The following is a 16,258-nucleotide window of genomic DNA, read 5'->3' on the forward strand; positions in this document are numbered from 1 at the left end:
ATATATAACTATTATATAAAATATACTGTTTTATACTACATATTACACTTCATTTTATATAAAAACATTATTATATTTCTAGAACTTTTAATAACTATAAAAATATAATTTTATGTTATAAAATTACATAAATTTGGATTTCCATAAAATGCCATCGTGCAATTCAAAAGTAATACCTAATTGCAAAATTTACAGCAGAGCCTCATTGATCTGTGAATGATGTATATTTCTCCATGAATAAAATATGTTTATCCTTTTCAAAACAAAATGGCTTTCTTATTTTTGAAAATTGTTAGGTAAACTTTCAAAAGCTGAGTTTTTTAACATTTGGATTTTAGAAGTCCCTTGAGAGTCCCTTGGACTGCAAGGAGATCCAACCAGTCCATCCTAAGGGAGATCAGTCCTGGGTGTTCATTGGAAGGACTGATGCTAAAGCTGAAACTCTAATACTTTGGCCACCTCATGCGAAGAGTTGACTCACTGGAAAAGACCCTGATGCTGGGAGGGATTGGGGGCAGGAGGAGAAGGGGATGACAGAGAATGAGATGGCTGGATGGCGTCACCGACTCGATGGACATGAGTTTGAGTGAACTTTGGGAGTTGGTGATGGACAGGGAGGCCTGGTGTGCTATGATTCATGGGGTCGCAAAGAGTTGGACATGACTGAGCGACTGAACTGAACTGAACTGAACATCTGAGAATGTTCCAGAGAAATGACCAAAAGTATTTGAAGATGATCTTAATTATCAAAATGATACTTGAATTTAAGAATTTTCTTATAAAATCAGTCTAAGTATAGGTTTGTTTTTTAATTTAAGTATCTAAGAAGTGCCATAATTTAGAAAGTGAAATTCAAATCTTGTTACTAAATTAGTATTTCAACTATGGAAGAAAATTTAAAGATAAAAATCTAAAAGCAAATCTAGACAAATATCAGTATGAAATTTGAAAAAATAATAACAAATATGTTTGAATCTTGCTATTTACTGAGTATCTATCTAAGCCCTTTACATGTTTTAACTAATTATTCCTCAAAACCAGTGACTAAAAAAAAGACCAGATTATTGCATGTTTACAGAATCAGGAAACTGAGGCAAAAAGTGTGGTGAATTTGCTCAAGGTTACGTCACTACTGAATGGCAGATCTGGAACTCAGTCCCAAGTTTGGGGATTCCAGTATCCATGTTCTGTTTCTGCACCACTCTATTGCTTCTATAAATAGTTTTATCTTCCTGAATATTTTACTACCTAACCTAGGAATAAAAGGGGAAAAGCATATTTTCTCATTCAAATATAATTTTAACCTTGTAAGGTTTTCATTTTAAAGAAAATAAGATTGATATAAGGCAAAAATCACATCAATACAAAATGCAATAACTGACAGTGGTTTAATCCTGACAGTTATTGTTTACAGATTAGGCTCTGTCCTAAAAGCTTTATATGAGTTAATTGAATTAGTCCATTAAATCCTTAAAGCCCAAGAGGTCAGTTTTATTATCTTCATTTTACAGACAAGGAAAGTGAGACCACATACCTCACCTATAGTCAGATATACAGGAAGTTGCTAAACCAAAGCTTAGGCCTAACTCTGTCTCACTTGAAATTGAAAACTCTAAATCATTTTCTACCAGGATTTAACTTTTCTCCACTGATGCAGCAATTTCATCAGCCTGTGTTTACAGGGTTTCATCCTCCCAAATTCTTCCTCTCATTAATCTCTAAACTGCTGGGAGCAGAATCAGGAAGTTAGTCTCTGCTCACCTCTGCCCTCCACTTTAATTCTCACACATTCATCATCACTGGAAAAAAAAGAACAGGAAAAGCCTGAAAACCAGAACACTTCAATTTAAATCCTGTACCCTTGGCAAGGCATTTAGCTTCTTTGGGTTTCATTTCTGATATAAAATAGGAAAACAGCTTAAACAGAAAAAATTTCAAGGGCTTTGCAAAATATTATTATGGAAACCAGAATTATCAGGAGAACTAAGCAGTAATTACAACTTAAAATCTCCATTCTGTTCAAGATGCTCCATTTTTACCACTGGAAAGATGTTATCAAAAGATAATCTTTAAAATATTTAGAAATAATTTGATATACTGCATTGAATTCAAGTACCAAGGAAAGGCAGACACAAAGAGTATTTCCAAAATCTTACCTCCCACTGAACACCTCCGGGCTATTTCCCAGTAAACCAGACCAACAGAATAGATGTCAGCTCTTTTGAAGGACTCGAAGATATTCACATTTATTGTATCATCAAGCATTTCAGGGGCCATATACCTTCAAAAACATGCATATTTCAGATTCCGTCTATGATTTTATAGCAGTCTGATAAAACACAATCTTAATTAATCCTGATATATAAGTTAAGGCAGTTTACATCAAATTTACAGGTTGATCTGAGTCACTATAATAGAATAAAATTAAATAATACAGTTATCAAAAGATAATTTTAAAAACTTTACAAACAGAACTAGAGGTCATCCTAGTGTTAAAGTATGTGGGTCAGGAGCCAAATACTTGGAAAGCACCCAAAAGAAAAGATGGAACTCAAGTTCCGCCAGCAGTTTGTAGCCAAGAAAGCTCTTTGAGGGCAAGGAGTATATTTTATTCATCATGGTGGGCCTGATACACAGTGCTCAGAATTATTCCACAAATACCTGCTCTGAATAAACAATTTTATTATATTGGCTTGTCCAGTGAACTTTTTGGCCAACTGAATACACTGGCTTCGAAACATATATTCATATTACATATTGGCAACAAGATAATTCAGGCTGTTTGAATAGAATTAAATTGAATTCTACAATCCATGGGACCTAGCTGAGCCAAGCTGTCCTAGGGAGATTTTGAGGATTTCTCAAAATAGTGATGTGAGGATGCAACACTCTTCCCAATCTTCTAAGTTTTAGATTCTCTGAAGGAATCCAGTATCCAAGGCTTCCCTGAAGTACAGGTTAAAGCTTGCTTTTTAAAGGGAAAAGAGAAGAGATCCTTTAGGGCTTGCCCAGTCTGAATAAACCATCCTGAAGCGTTTCTGGGGACCATTAAAGTCTCCCAGGAAACCAAGTGAAGGACACAGCCTGGAATCTCAAATATCACTTGGACACTAACTGTACCAGCTTAGAAATCCTCTACTCTCAAGGGCCTTTAATAACTCCAGGAAAGTGTTTTGGTTGTTTCTGACTTCAAGGGCAATAAACCTGGAATTATGCCAAATAGCACAGATCCTGAAATTCAAATGAAAAGAAATGGAAGTATGCTGGCCATATGGCTACATTCTGGCTATAATAGGGAAACACCAGAAATCCCATTACTAATGGGTCTGTCTTGACATATGTGTGGTATGCTCCATTTATATCATGTTTGTCTTAACTTTCAGAGATTCTGTTCCTTGAAAGTGGGAACTGTGTCCAAACTCATAGTATCTTAACACACATCAACCTGGGAGACTTCAGGGTAAGTACACCATAGGATAAGTATAACCATATATTATATAATATTTTTAAGTATTGAGAGGATATAATAGCATATATATATTCATTGTAAGAGTCCCTTACTTATCTGTATTCTATATCTATTGTTTATAGTCTGAATATACACAACTAGTCTTGAATTTCAGATCATTTATGAAATATAGAGGCTTTGGAAGAGCTATACATTGCTGATTTTTTTTCCTCCTCTCTGTAAGAAAATGTATTCTCAGATGTGGCACACTAAAAGTAATATATCACTGTCAATTCCATCATTCCTCTATACTGATTCCCCACCCAAATAGCTACTTTCTGTATGATTAAATGACAACTCTCCTTGCTTTACAGCCATTGTGCCACTGATTTCTCAGTGAACCAGAGAAGAATTCTTGCTTTCTTAGGCCTAATGATGTTGGATATGCTGCCCTCCTCTCTAAACACATATCCCAGGCTTTCATGTTTATGGGGCAGTCATAAGTCTTTGGAGTAGGAAATGGCAACCTATTCCAGTATTCTTGCCTGGGAAATGCCATGGACAAAGGAGCCTGGTGGGCTACACTGCATGAGGTAGCAAAGAATCGAACACCACTTAGCAACTAAACAACAATATATGCTACCAAAGTATGTTATCTTACCTTTTGGTTCCTACTTTAGGGTTCTGAGGTATGTCAATAGTGTTCAGTATTGAATCATGTTTCACTGCCAACCCTAAGTCTGCTATGGCACAAGTTTCACATTTTTTCACTAAGATATTCTTTGACTTTATATCTCGATGAGCAATAGCAGGTTTACCTATGAAGCATAAGATAAATATATTCACTTTTTCCATTACTGAAGACTGAATCTCTCCAAAAGGATTCATTTTGAAAGACTTGGCTCAGATGTTACCGTCTAAGAAAGGTCTTCCCTGACCCCTAATCAACATCCCACTTCACCCTCATCTGACTACCCCCATTTTGCCTTCTTCATAGCTTTTATCGCTGAGTTATCTTATTTATTTATAGGCATTATTTGTCATTCCCAAGTAGACTGTAGGCTACATAAGACAGTGGTTATGTCTTACTCATCACCATCCCTCCTTGCTTAGAATACTAGGTGACATTTAGTAACCACTAATAAATATTTGTTGAATAAGTAGGGAAAGTATTAACATTGTTACATCCACATAAGAACGTAGCAAATATTCTCCTGAAAAACAAGTTTCAAACTTTTATTATCCTAGACCAGAAGTCTTCAAATTTGGCCCAAAGATCCCTTTGGGTACTTGAAGCTCTTTTCCAATGACATGTCTGTGTGATGTCACCTTTTCTTTACACACTTTAACCAATAACAACATACTGGGGCAGACTAAATGAAGAACAGGTGTGAAAATCCAGACACCAAGGAGATTTGCAAATGTGTAAAACAAAACCATTATTTTAGCTAGATTGGGTTTTATATTATAAAAATTATGTTTTAAAACTGCTATTTTAATATTTAATTATTAATTATTGTATTTTAAGTAAGTTAATAAATATTTTTAAATCTCTCAATTTTAGTTTCTAATATAGTAAATATTAACAGATATAACCCACATCCACAAACTTTTGGGTCCTCAATAATTTTTAAGCATGTAAAGGGATCAAGAATCCAAACCTGAGAACCACTACAGTGACAAGAACAACTTTCTAGAGCCAATTCTCTATTAACTCAATAAATAGACAAGACAGTGGGTGTTATTTGGCTTTCAAGTACATGATATAGAAGTATTTTTAAGATCACCTTATCCTTTCCAATTTTTTAAAAAGTTTAATTATTTGTAACCTCTGAGAATGGAGTATTTGCTACCAAAGCAAGATCTCTCACATACATATGCTAAATGGTGACAATAGAGCCACTAGGAATAAAAATATTATTATGGCTAGTATACAAAATGATGAGTATGTAGGTAAGAGTTGGCTATATCATGCCAAAATCTTCAGTTTTATAAAATACTTTTAGTGTTTCTTTACATTTGATAACTTTTTGTAATAAACTAAAACCCAACTGAACACTAAAATACAACTTAGTGCTTCTATCCTCATATTCAAGGAGAAAAAGAAAATTAGAAAATACGTACCTTGTGTACCAACAATCTCCATATGAAGGTGGGCCAGACCACTAGCTATTGATAGTGCCAGCTTGATCATTCCAGCCACTGTCACTATGTTTCTATTCAAATAGTCATATAAGGAACCCTGTTCATGATACTCAGAGACAAGCCAAAGCTGAGTCCAAGTTCCGTTATCTAACAGAAAAATTATTTTGTTGCTGTAAGTTTATGTTAAGAAAGAAGTCAAAAGCTTTTAACCAATGTCAGCATTTAAAGTACATCTGTCTTGTTAACAAAGCAAAGTTAATTCCTTCAATGATAATATAGACCGAGTTAGTAGAATGAAAATTTTCAATGAATTCCTATTGATAGAGCAGAACCTATTACATGTACCCACCATCACCATAGGAAACTGTGAGGCAGTGATTCCAACAACTGAACTACTGCTTTCTTATTCCCTCTATATCAATACCTGCTGGTAATAGCAACCACATTATAGGAGAAACTACTGAGAGATGCATTTAGTCCCAGCATTGTGTTATAAATTATTCTTGAGCTTTTAAGAAAGATTGTACCAACAGGAAACAGAAATATAGCAAATTTACACAAAGTATTATTACTATCATAAAAGCTCTACTATTCCAAGCATGTTCATCTTATTCACCTTTCAAAATACGAAGTTTACAATTTCCTTCAAAGCTTATATTAAGTACCAATCACAATTATTAAGGCTTTTCAAATAATTTACCTTATTTAACCAAAAGTTAATCAAGTTGATAAAAGATTTTTAGCAGAAAAGAAATTAGGCTAAAAATTATGTAGGTGTTACAATCCCTAGACTTTGCTTTAGCTTTCAGAATAAAATGCCTACAATAGCCCTGGGAAGTCCTGACCAGTTTTTATCCTCAGTGAAAGGAAACTATAACTAATGAACATTTGGTAAGGAATTTTTCCACTTAGTGCTTTACATACAAGAACTCCTGGTTATCCAAATATTTAATTTCCAAATCCAGGTAGTGATAATATTTCTTAGGAATTCAAAGATCAACATAACATGATAAATTTTACTAATAAAAAAACAGACTACATATATTAATAAAACTAATCCTTACTCACACTTCTTTCCCTGCTTAACACCAGTGGTTATCTTTGCCCTCTCCTATCAATGTCTTTGTCAGACAGTTGACTAAAAATTGAAACTATAAATGTTGCAAAAGACATAGAAATGCATGAAGATGAAAGTGATGTTAGAGACCATTTGGAATCAAAGCCACAGACGAGGAGGCCATCAACAAAGGTATGTTAAACTGAATAAGAAACAATCAAGGGTTATCTTTCTTGTGCACATTATTTTATAATCCAATAAATGTAATGATTAAATAAGGTCCATCAGGATAAACCATATAACTAGTCATTACTACTTTCATAACACTGCAAATAAAGCTAATTAGTAGATAGTTTAGCTCAATGTTATTCAGAAAAAGTACAAGTTCTTAACAACTTAATCAGAAGTGTTTCATTTTCAATAGTATAGTCAAGAATTTGGAAATAATCTGTTTTTAAGCTCAGTTTCTCCCTGGCTTTACTTGGTTTTACTCACTTTCTCCCTGGCAAATCAGTAAAGACAAGGCATCAACAAATTTAACTATGGGCAAAATGTATAACAACAATAAGCTTCTCTTTGGCTATCTAATTAATCATAAATACGTTAATGATCAAGCTTATATTAAATAGAAGTAATGTGAGAGTTGGACTGTGAAGAAAGCTGATCGCCGAAGAATTGATGCTTTTGAACTGTGGTGCTGGAGAAGACTCTTGAGAGTCCCTTGGACTGCAAGGACATCCAACCAGTCCATTCTAAAGGAGATCAGTGCTGGGTGTTCATTGGAAGGACTGATGCTAAAGCTGAAACTCCAATACTTTGGCCACCTCATGCGACGAGTTGACCCACTGGAAAAGACTCTGATGCTGGGAAGGATTGGGGGTGGGAGGAGAAGGGGACGACAGAGAATGAGATGGCTGGATGGCATCACTGACTCTGTGGACATGAGTTTGAGTGAACTCTGGGAGTTGGTGATGGACAGGGAGGCCTGGCATGCTGTGATTCATAGGGTTGCAAAGAGTCGGACATGACTGAGCGACTGAACTGAACTGAACTGAATGTTAAGCCTCAAGATATAAACCATACCTAAAGTACATTAATTTCACTAAAATTACCTTGCTTGCTACCATTCTAATAATGTTCATAGAAAACTTGAGTCCTGGAGTTGAATTGTGATGTACAGAGGAAAGTATAGTCCTAACAAAGATGAATATTCAGCCATTGTTCATTGGCATTTTTGTATCAATTATCAAAATATTGAAACATTTCTGTCCTGTTTAATTAACAGCTGCTATTCAAAACCTCCAATGGTATTCCTTTGCCCTAGACACCCAAAGCAACTCTGGGACCCTCAAGATGCCTCCAGATCTTTTTATGACTCAGCAACTAAAGGGATAAAACCTAGCATGGCAGGGTTCTCCCAGAACTCTGTCACAGTTGAAGTTTCTGTTCTGATTGGTCAGTTCCTGTGCCATACCAGTCATCAAATATTTTAAATATTAAACTGGCTATAGTGTCATCATGACTATAAATCACGCATCTGCCCTGCTTTCCTGTACATTTATTGCACATTTACCTGTGGAGAAGAGGAAAGCATCTTCTTTTCTCAAAAATGAAATCAGACTTTCATGGAGATTTTATTAAAACAGGAGATTATTTATTCTCCTCTGATAATAAACATAACATTTTATTTGCTGAACTCAATTAGGTTGAAAATACCTTTGTTGTCAGCAGCAATGAAACCAAGGATGTTTTCATGTCTCAGCATAACCGTCTGATAAATTTCTGCCTCTCGAAACCACGATCTTTCATCTCTGGAGGAGAATATTTTCACAGCCACATCTTCCCCACACCATCTTCCATGCCAGACCTCACCAAATCTACCTTTTCCTACTATTTCCTGAAGTACAATCGTCCTTGCAATTGTTCTCTGAACCAACAGAGGCAGACCTAACCAAAGAAAACATGAAATTGATTATTAAAAACAAGTAATTGCCAGAAAATAATTGTCACGATGACCATTATTTTCACATAAAAGGCAAACATTTAAGCACTTTAATAATTTTACTGATTTTGAAGAAATAAGCACCATTATACCAAACTTAAATGTCAAAGAATGCTCAAAAACACTATAGGTTCTTACTATGAATTTCTCTATTCATATTCACAAATAAAAATTTCCTGAACATAGCCTGCCATGGCAGATATCTAACTTTCCAAAATTGTTGGAAATTTCTTTAATTTTCACATTAAAATCAGTCAGTTTACTAAATATACAAAAGTTAAGAACTATATAATGTTAGCCTCTTAAATAAAATATATGGTTCCTAGTACAACTGAGAATGCAGAAGAATTCTTTATAAATTATTTTTTTTAAAAAATTAAAATTGGAAAATGAATCAGATTCAATAATGAAGTGAAGCAATCATGTTACATTGAAAGCAAGGTACAGTCATGGAAAATATCAAATGGATATTTTCTGTGGAATAAAAGAAAGTCAAAGAAAATATATTCTGAGTGTATTAAAATGTTTAGATTCTTTTGAACCAATAGCTTTATACCTCTAGAATTCTAAAGATGTAACATAAAATGCAGAAGAATTTGTCAAAATATTTAATATATTATTACTTAGAGAAAAAGTAAGGGAAAATGTCTGATAATAGAAAATAATTTAAATACAGTGCAGAGATTAAGACCACAGATAAGAAGGATGGATTCCAATTTTAGCTGAACCAATGGTAATCATGAACAAGTTATTGAACTTCTCTAAGCTTCAGCTTCCTTGCCTGCAAAAGTGCAATAACATTAGCTCTCTCAAAGGAACACTGTGAGAATTCATCAGCATGTTAAGCACCCAGCATGGTACCTGGCATATTGCATGCTCCATAATGGTTTGCTCTTTAACATTAAGTCTAAGGAGGGGTTGTTGTTGTTTAGTCACTAAGTCACACCCAACTCTTTTGTGACCCCATGGACTATAGCTCACCAGGCTTCTCTGTCCATGGGATTTCTCAGGCAAAAATACAGGAGTGGGTTGCTGTTTTCTTCTCCAGGGGATCTTCCTGACTCAGGGATCAAACCTGCATCTCCTGCATTAGCAGGAAGATTCTTTACCACTGAGCTACCAGTAAAGTACAAGAAAGGATTACTTAGAGCCAAAAATAACGATGTTGTTTATAGAGATATTTCTTAATGACATAAGAAAATACTTTTGCTATAATAAAAACAATACTTTGTTAAATGAAAAAAAAATACTTTTGCTAAAGAAAAGCAGCAAATTCTATCCATCTAAATAAGTGTATCTAGCTATTCAAAATATGTCTAGGAAAAAGACTAAAAAGAATATATGCTAGATACTATGATGGGTATTTTTATTTAGTGGGAATTGGGTGAAGTAAATTATGAGATTCTTCTTTCTAATGTTGTACATTTTCTTGATTTCCACAACATTCCACAAATATTTATTGCTTTTATAATTAGAGAGAAAACAGCTGAAGAGGTCACACTATAATCTATTCAGAAGAGTGATGTTTAGTGATCATTGTACTCTGATGGCTGGAAACCCTGATAGCATCAATCCTGTAAGCTCCTGTAGGCTTCACCTCTACTCCTGAAATGAGCTACTACTTGTTCAAATGTTCTTTTCTTCATGACAACCATCCACTATGACTAAATAAGCACAGACTATAAGTCTGCTATTATAAGTCTCAACAATTAGTCACAAAGCCCCACACCCAGAAATTTCTTCTGAGATCACCTAGTTCAATGTTATCATTTTAGAGATGAGAAAATTGGGCCTGCAGGGTAATCAAAAACTTGCCCAGGAATAACTGGAAGGCAGACCTACAACTAAAACACTGGCTTTCAATCCAAATTCTTGCTCTCTTACCATTTCAATGGATATGACTACAATCTTTGCCTGTTGGAAACATTTCTAGCAGCAAACTTTCCAGGCTATTTTTGTAAGCTATAGTCAGTTTTACTACCTGACACATAATGAAAGTTGTACGAACAATTATTAAGCCAAATTACAATTTCGATATCTCTCCTCCCTCCCCTCATTTTGCACGCACAAATTCAGAAAAGCAAAACCATGACCAATCACTACCTATGAAAACAACAATGACAACTGGCTAGAAAACTACGTAAGTCAATATTTTCAAATTGCACACTTATTAGGCATATGATCAATACTGCAGACTAGGGACAAAGTAGGATATCATCTAAGGTAATCAGCACAGCAATTAAGTTGAGAGAGTAAAATTCAATGAAAGTTGCTTCAGGATCTTTGAAAGCAACCACTAAAAATAATCTGAGTAAGTGTTACACTCTTAGAGATTTTCTTTGCAGATACAGAGACTTTGGTTTTCCCTGCAAATCAAAGATCTCTGGAGGAGGACAAGGCAACCCACTCCAGTATTTGCGCCTAGAGAATCCCATGGACAGAGGAGCCTGATGGGCTACAGTCCGTGGGGTCCAAAGAGTCAGACAAGACTGAAGCAACTTAGCATGCAGCACGTAGAAACTGAGGCCTGTCTGACAGAAACATCATCATTTATCAGGAGTGTAATAATCACAGCAGAAACCAGCAACCTACCCAGCCTCTTTGAAGCCACCTGAGACACCATCATCTCTCAAAGACAGTCCAGTCAAACATCAGTCAGTTCTCCTCTCTTGCAGGCATTGTATTGCTTTGAAATTTGTCCCTGACCAGGTTGGGATATGCTTCACAATTTTTGTCTCTCAACACCTGACAAAGTTGCTTCTTGTTTAAAGTCACTGGCCATGGAAGAGAAGGAGAAGGGAAGAAAAATGCCTGATTTCCTTCTGATTGGTGAGCTTTTGTGACAGAAACCTTGCTACACATGGACATATTCTCCCTGGTGATCCAAGGCAATATAGCCACCCATTCCTATTATCCTGTGATTACTGCCAAACATATGCCACTGGCTTTGGAGAAAAATGCCTAGAACGCTTTTAAGTTGATCATTAAAAAAATCATCCATGTCGGTACATTTATAGCTTTCTTTTAAGAAAGAACTTAGAATAATCTAAAGAGAGGGTCCAGCAATTAGTCAAGTCTAGATTTAGGTTTCAAGATGAACAAAAATACCAAAAAACTTAATTTCTGATTTTATGCCCTGGCTCATGAATACTTTTTTAAATATTCAGCTTCCAGTTATAAAATCTCCGTTACTTTTATTAGAAAGGGAAATCCTTGATCACCTTAAACATATTCAAGAAGTAGTTCCAGGGCTTCCCTGTTGGCTCAGTGGCAAAGGATCTGCCTGCCAATGCAGGAGACACAGGTTCAATTCCTAGTCCAGGAAGATCCCACTTGCTGAGGAGAAACTAAGTATATGAGCCACAACTATTGAGCCTATGCTCTAGAGCCCAGAAGTTGCAACTACTGAACCTACATGCTGCAACTACATGTGCACCCTAGAGGCTGCACTCCGCCAGAAGAGAAGCTACTGCAATGAGAAGCCCACACCACAACTAAAGAAAAGCCCTCACAGCAACAAAGACCCACTACAGCCATATATAGGAAAATAAACAAATCATTTTTAAAAATAGGAGTAGCTCCAAAACATATGTTTCTGCTTTACATCTTCATATGAACTGAAATGTTTTGGTGGAGATGAAATAGATGGCTATTTAATCACTTAAACATTTCAGAAATTATACAAGATTTCAAGGAAGTTGGCACAAATCAGAGCTTTCTGGGCCGATATTCTGAGCCTAGAACATCGCCAGGGCTCAAGAAATTAAGGCCCAGTGGCCCCCAGAATGTAACACTCAAGGAAGAAAGAGTATTAAATCCTAATAGGTTTTACTTTTAAAGAAAAAGTGCCATCTATGGCAAGCCACTCCAGTGTTCTTGCCTGGAGAATCCCAGGGATGGGGGAGTCTGTTGGGCTTCCGTCTATGGGGTCACACAGAGTCGGACACGACTGAAGTGACTTAGCAGCAGCAGCAGCAGCCATCTTTCTATCCAACTTCATAATTTGGATTTCTTTTACAAGCTTCGCAGTTTGAAGATATTCTTTTCAATATTCCTCCTCTGAAAACATGTCTCCTGATCTGTGCAGTGTGTAAACACTGAGGCTTTGGTCAGTCAGCAAGTGATCATGCCCCCAGAGGCAGGAAACTACTTGGGCTTCCTGGATGATGTAATTAGGTCTCTTTTCTGATAAATACTTCTGAGTCCAAAGCTGCTTTGTGTTAAATATGGATGCCCATACAGAGGCTACCCACTCCTCTGTCATCTGCCCTTGTTAATTGTGCCTGCCTGGATGCTCCTAAAGGCCATGGGCAAGGGAGGTCTTCACAATCTGTTTGGGGTAATCATCCTTAATGATCTTTCTAAAGCAGGAATGACCGAAATGGTTCACTGAGGCTCACCCTAGTTCATGTTTCTGCAGCACCATGTGCTGAAATATACATGATAGCTGGGAGTCCTCTGCCATCTTAGGAAGTTTGTGATTACTGGGGAGAAGCTGCTCTGTCACCTGAAACCCAAAAAGCCCTCAAATGCTTTGTGCTATGAGAAAGGCTCATTTAAGCCAAAACACAGCCTGGTATTTTGAACAGCCTCATCAGGGGTTCTGAAGTTCCATTAAAGAGGGAAAGAGTTATTATATAACCTTAGCAGCAGCAGCAGCCAACACAGGAATGCTGTACTCTTCCCTTTTGTCTTCTGTTTCTAAGCTATAAGAACATATTCTTGATTTGAATTTCAGGTCAGCTCCCTATTAACTTCACAGACACACACACACATCCCAGGGGTTGACTACAGATTCCAAAGACCTTCATAATCACAAACAAAGAACACTACTTTGCATAACTATTATCTTTTCCCCAGAATTCAATGCTTAAGCCCTATAACTCTTTTGTGCCCCTGAAACATGACCAAGACAGCAACAACTATTATTACTAACCAGAATGTGGCAGAGGGCTGAGAAAAGAAACTCCTGGCCTCAGAAATAAATTCTGAAGGCATGTGAAAGTGAGAATCTGAATACCTAAAAGCACAAAAAGCAATCGAGAAAATTTAATTCTTTAGGCCAGGACAGTTTTTACTCTTCATCAAATCCTGAAAGAAGTTTCTATGCCAGAATTTACCATGTACAATATCAAGTATTTTAAACAATGGAATTAATAATATTTGGGCCCCTTTTTGTTTTAAAAAGCGAGGTACCTAGAAGACTCAAAGTCATAGAGCCAGAAAGTACATAGGTAGATGCCAGGGGCTGGGGGAGGGGGGGAGAAATGGGGAAGGAGATGGAGAGTTAGTGTTTAATGGGGACATAGCTTCAGCTTAGGAAGGCGAAAAATTCAGAATTGGGAAGATGGCGAGAGTTGCACAACAATGTGAAAGTTGTTAGCACCACTGAACTCTACGCTTATAGTTAAAATAGTGTGTTTCATATTATGTGACTTTTACCACAATAAAAATATTTAAGAAAAAAAATGGGATTTATTTTTAAATAAGAGTTTTTCTTATTGAAAAAATGAACAACAGGTACATACCAGAGCCAGATCCAGAGGCAGTCACATCGTAAATCAGATCTTTTAGAGTTTTCCCAGCATTTACCAGATTGCATTCAGAGAGGGGCTCCTCCACATTCGATCTCTTTCTCTTTCTGTAGGTGCACTGTCGACCTTGGCATGCCCATACTGTCAGCACTGAAGCTATGGACAGGAGGAAAACTGGCACAGTAATAACAATGGTCAGCTCCATGGGTCCAAGCTGTGGGGCATTTGGTGATGCTTTAATTAAGAAAAGAAAGAACATGATCATAAGTCAATCCATGTTAAGTATTTTAGAACTGGAAATGCAGTCACCAAAAGTTCACATCTATAATGTGCAGCTACACAATATTCACTCATGCTAGTTGGTAGAGACTTTATGTGGTAAAAAGCGAAGGCGGGGAAAGAGTTGAGGTTAGGATGCAACTGAGGTTAGGTTCTGTCAGGTGACAGTGGGAGACAGTATCAGGATCACGGAAAGCACTAGCACCTGGGATCCTTTTTAAAGCCTCCACACCACTGAACATTTTAAGACAATTTTCTTCCCAGTTTTCAGTCATCCATCCTTAAGGCATGTTCGTTCCTCTTCGCCACAGAGGATCACTGAGCTCTTACACCATGTTGCCACTATTCCAGGGGCCAGAGATCGGGCAGTGAGAGAGACAGCCCAAACGCTTGCTCCGTGGCGCTTTATGCTCTCACATGCCCACAGACGGAAACGTGATAGAAAAGCAAGAGATCATAAGTCGAAGAAAATGAAGTCGAGCAAAGAGACAGACTGATGGTGGGATGCTACTTGCAGACAGACTGGTCCCAGAAGGCCACTCCCAGGAGGTTACAGGGAGCAATAAGGAAGTAGCTCCAGGAAGCCTGTTCTCAGCAGAAGGAAATCAAATGTAACAAGGGGCCCTGAGGCAGAGACCTACGGAGCATGTTCAGGAATAATCTTTAACTGGAGCGCAGTAAACAAGGAGAAAGGTGAAAGGAAATGGGGTCAGTGAGGTCAAAGAGAGAAGGACCATGTGGGCTCTCACAGGCTAAAAGGACTCTGAATTTTATTCCAGGTAGATGGGCTTCCCTGGTGGCTCAGAGGTTAAAGCGTCTGCCTCCAATGCGGGAGACCCGGGTTCAATCCCTGGGTCGGGAAGATCCCCTGGGGAAGGAAATGGTAACCCACTCCAGTATTCTTGCCTGGAGAATCCCATGGACGGAAAGCCTGGTAGGCTACAGTCCACGGGGTCGCAAAGAGTCGGACACGACTGAGCGACGGAACGGAACGGAGATGTTGTCGCAGGGTTTTGAACAGACAAAAGATAGTATCTAACTTATATTCTGAGTGGCTGCTGTATGAACAGACTCTAGGAGCATGAAAGTAAAAGCTAAGAAACCAATTACAACATGTCTGCTATCTTCAGTGTCAGCATTTTTGACGCAAATATTTTTGCTGAATAACTAGTTGGCCATAAGGCAATTTTGCTGTAAAAGATAAAATAACAAAAAATAAAAGGGTGACATTAAAAAGTAAACAATGAGGGACTTCCCTGGCCCTCCAGTGGTTAAGACTCCATGCTTCTAATGTATGGAGCATGGGTTTAATCCCTGGCTGGAGAACTAAAATCCCATATGCTGTTTGGCATGGTCAAAAAATAAATAAATAAACATTTTTTTAAAAAAAGGAAACAATGAAACGTGAAAATGAATAACAAAATTTTGAATATTTTATAATGAAATATGAAATATTTGAATATATTTAAAATGTGTAAAGGTTCATGGTGATACTGCATAAATAACTAATTTTATTTAGTGAGTTGTACCTAAGAACTTGTCTTCCAAGTCTTTTGTTCATAGTATTTTATATATATATATAGGCTTGTTGATTCATCTCATTTAGTGTAACACTTCCTTAAGAGACGTACCTGGGCTTCCCTGATAGTCCAATGGTTAAGAGTCTGCCTTGCAATGCAAGGGACACCAGTTCAACCCCTGATCTAAGAAGATCCCACACTGCACGGAGCAACTAAGCCCCTGTGCCACAACTATTGACCCAGCCCTCTAGAGCCCGGAAACCACAACTACTG

The 16,258-nt window shown here is 37.1% G+C and overlaps 1 protein-coding gene across 1 annotated transcript in view; it reads right to left on the minus strand.

Moving 5' to 3' along the window:
- Positions 1-16,258, minus strand: part of ACVR1C (activin A receptor type 1C) — a 97,176-nt gene that overhangs the window by 25,618 nt on the left and 55,300 nt on the right. The window contains exons 3-7 of the mRNA XM_055398216.2: positions 14,181-14,420; positions 8,367-8,597; positions 5,573-5,740; positions 4,110-4,266; positions 2,157-2,281 (exon numbers count right to left, since the gene is read on the minus strand). Of these exons, the coding sequence (XP_055254191.1) occupies positions 2,157-2,281; positions 4,110-4,266; positions 5,573-5,740; positions 8,367-8,597; positions 14,181-14,420 (921 nt within the window). The remainder of the gene's footprint in view (positions 1-2,156; positions 2,282-4,109; positions 4,267-5,572; positions 5,741-8,366; positions 8,598-14,180; positions 14,421-16,258) is intronic.

The sequence above is a fragment of the Moschus berezovskii genome, chromosome 2 (assembly GCF_049115385.1).
Source record: "Moschus berezovskii isolate FMDL1 chromosome 2, NW_MosBer_1.0, whole genome shotgun sequence".
NCBI classification, from domain to species: Eukaryota; Metazoa; Chordata; class Mammalia; order Artiodactyla; family Moschidae; genus Moschus; species Moschus berezovskii.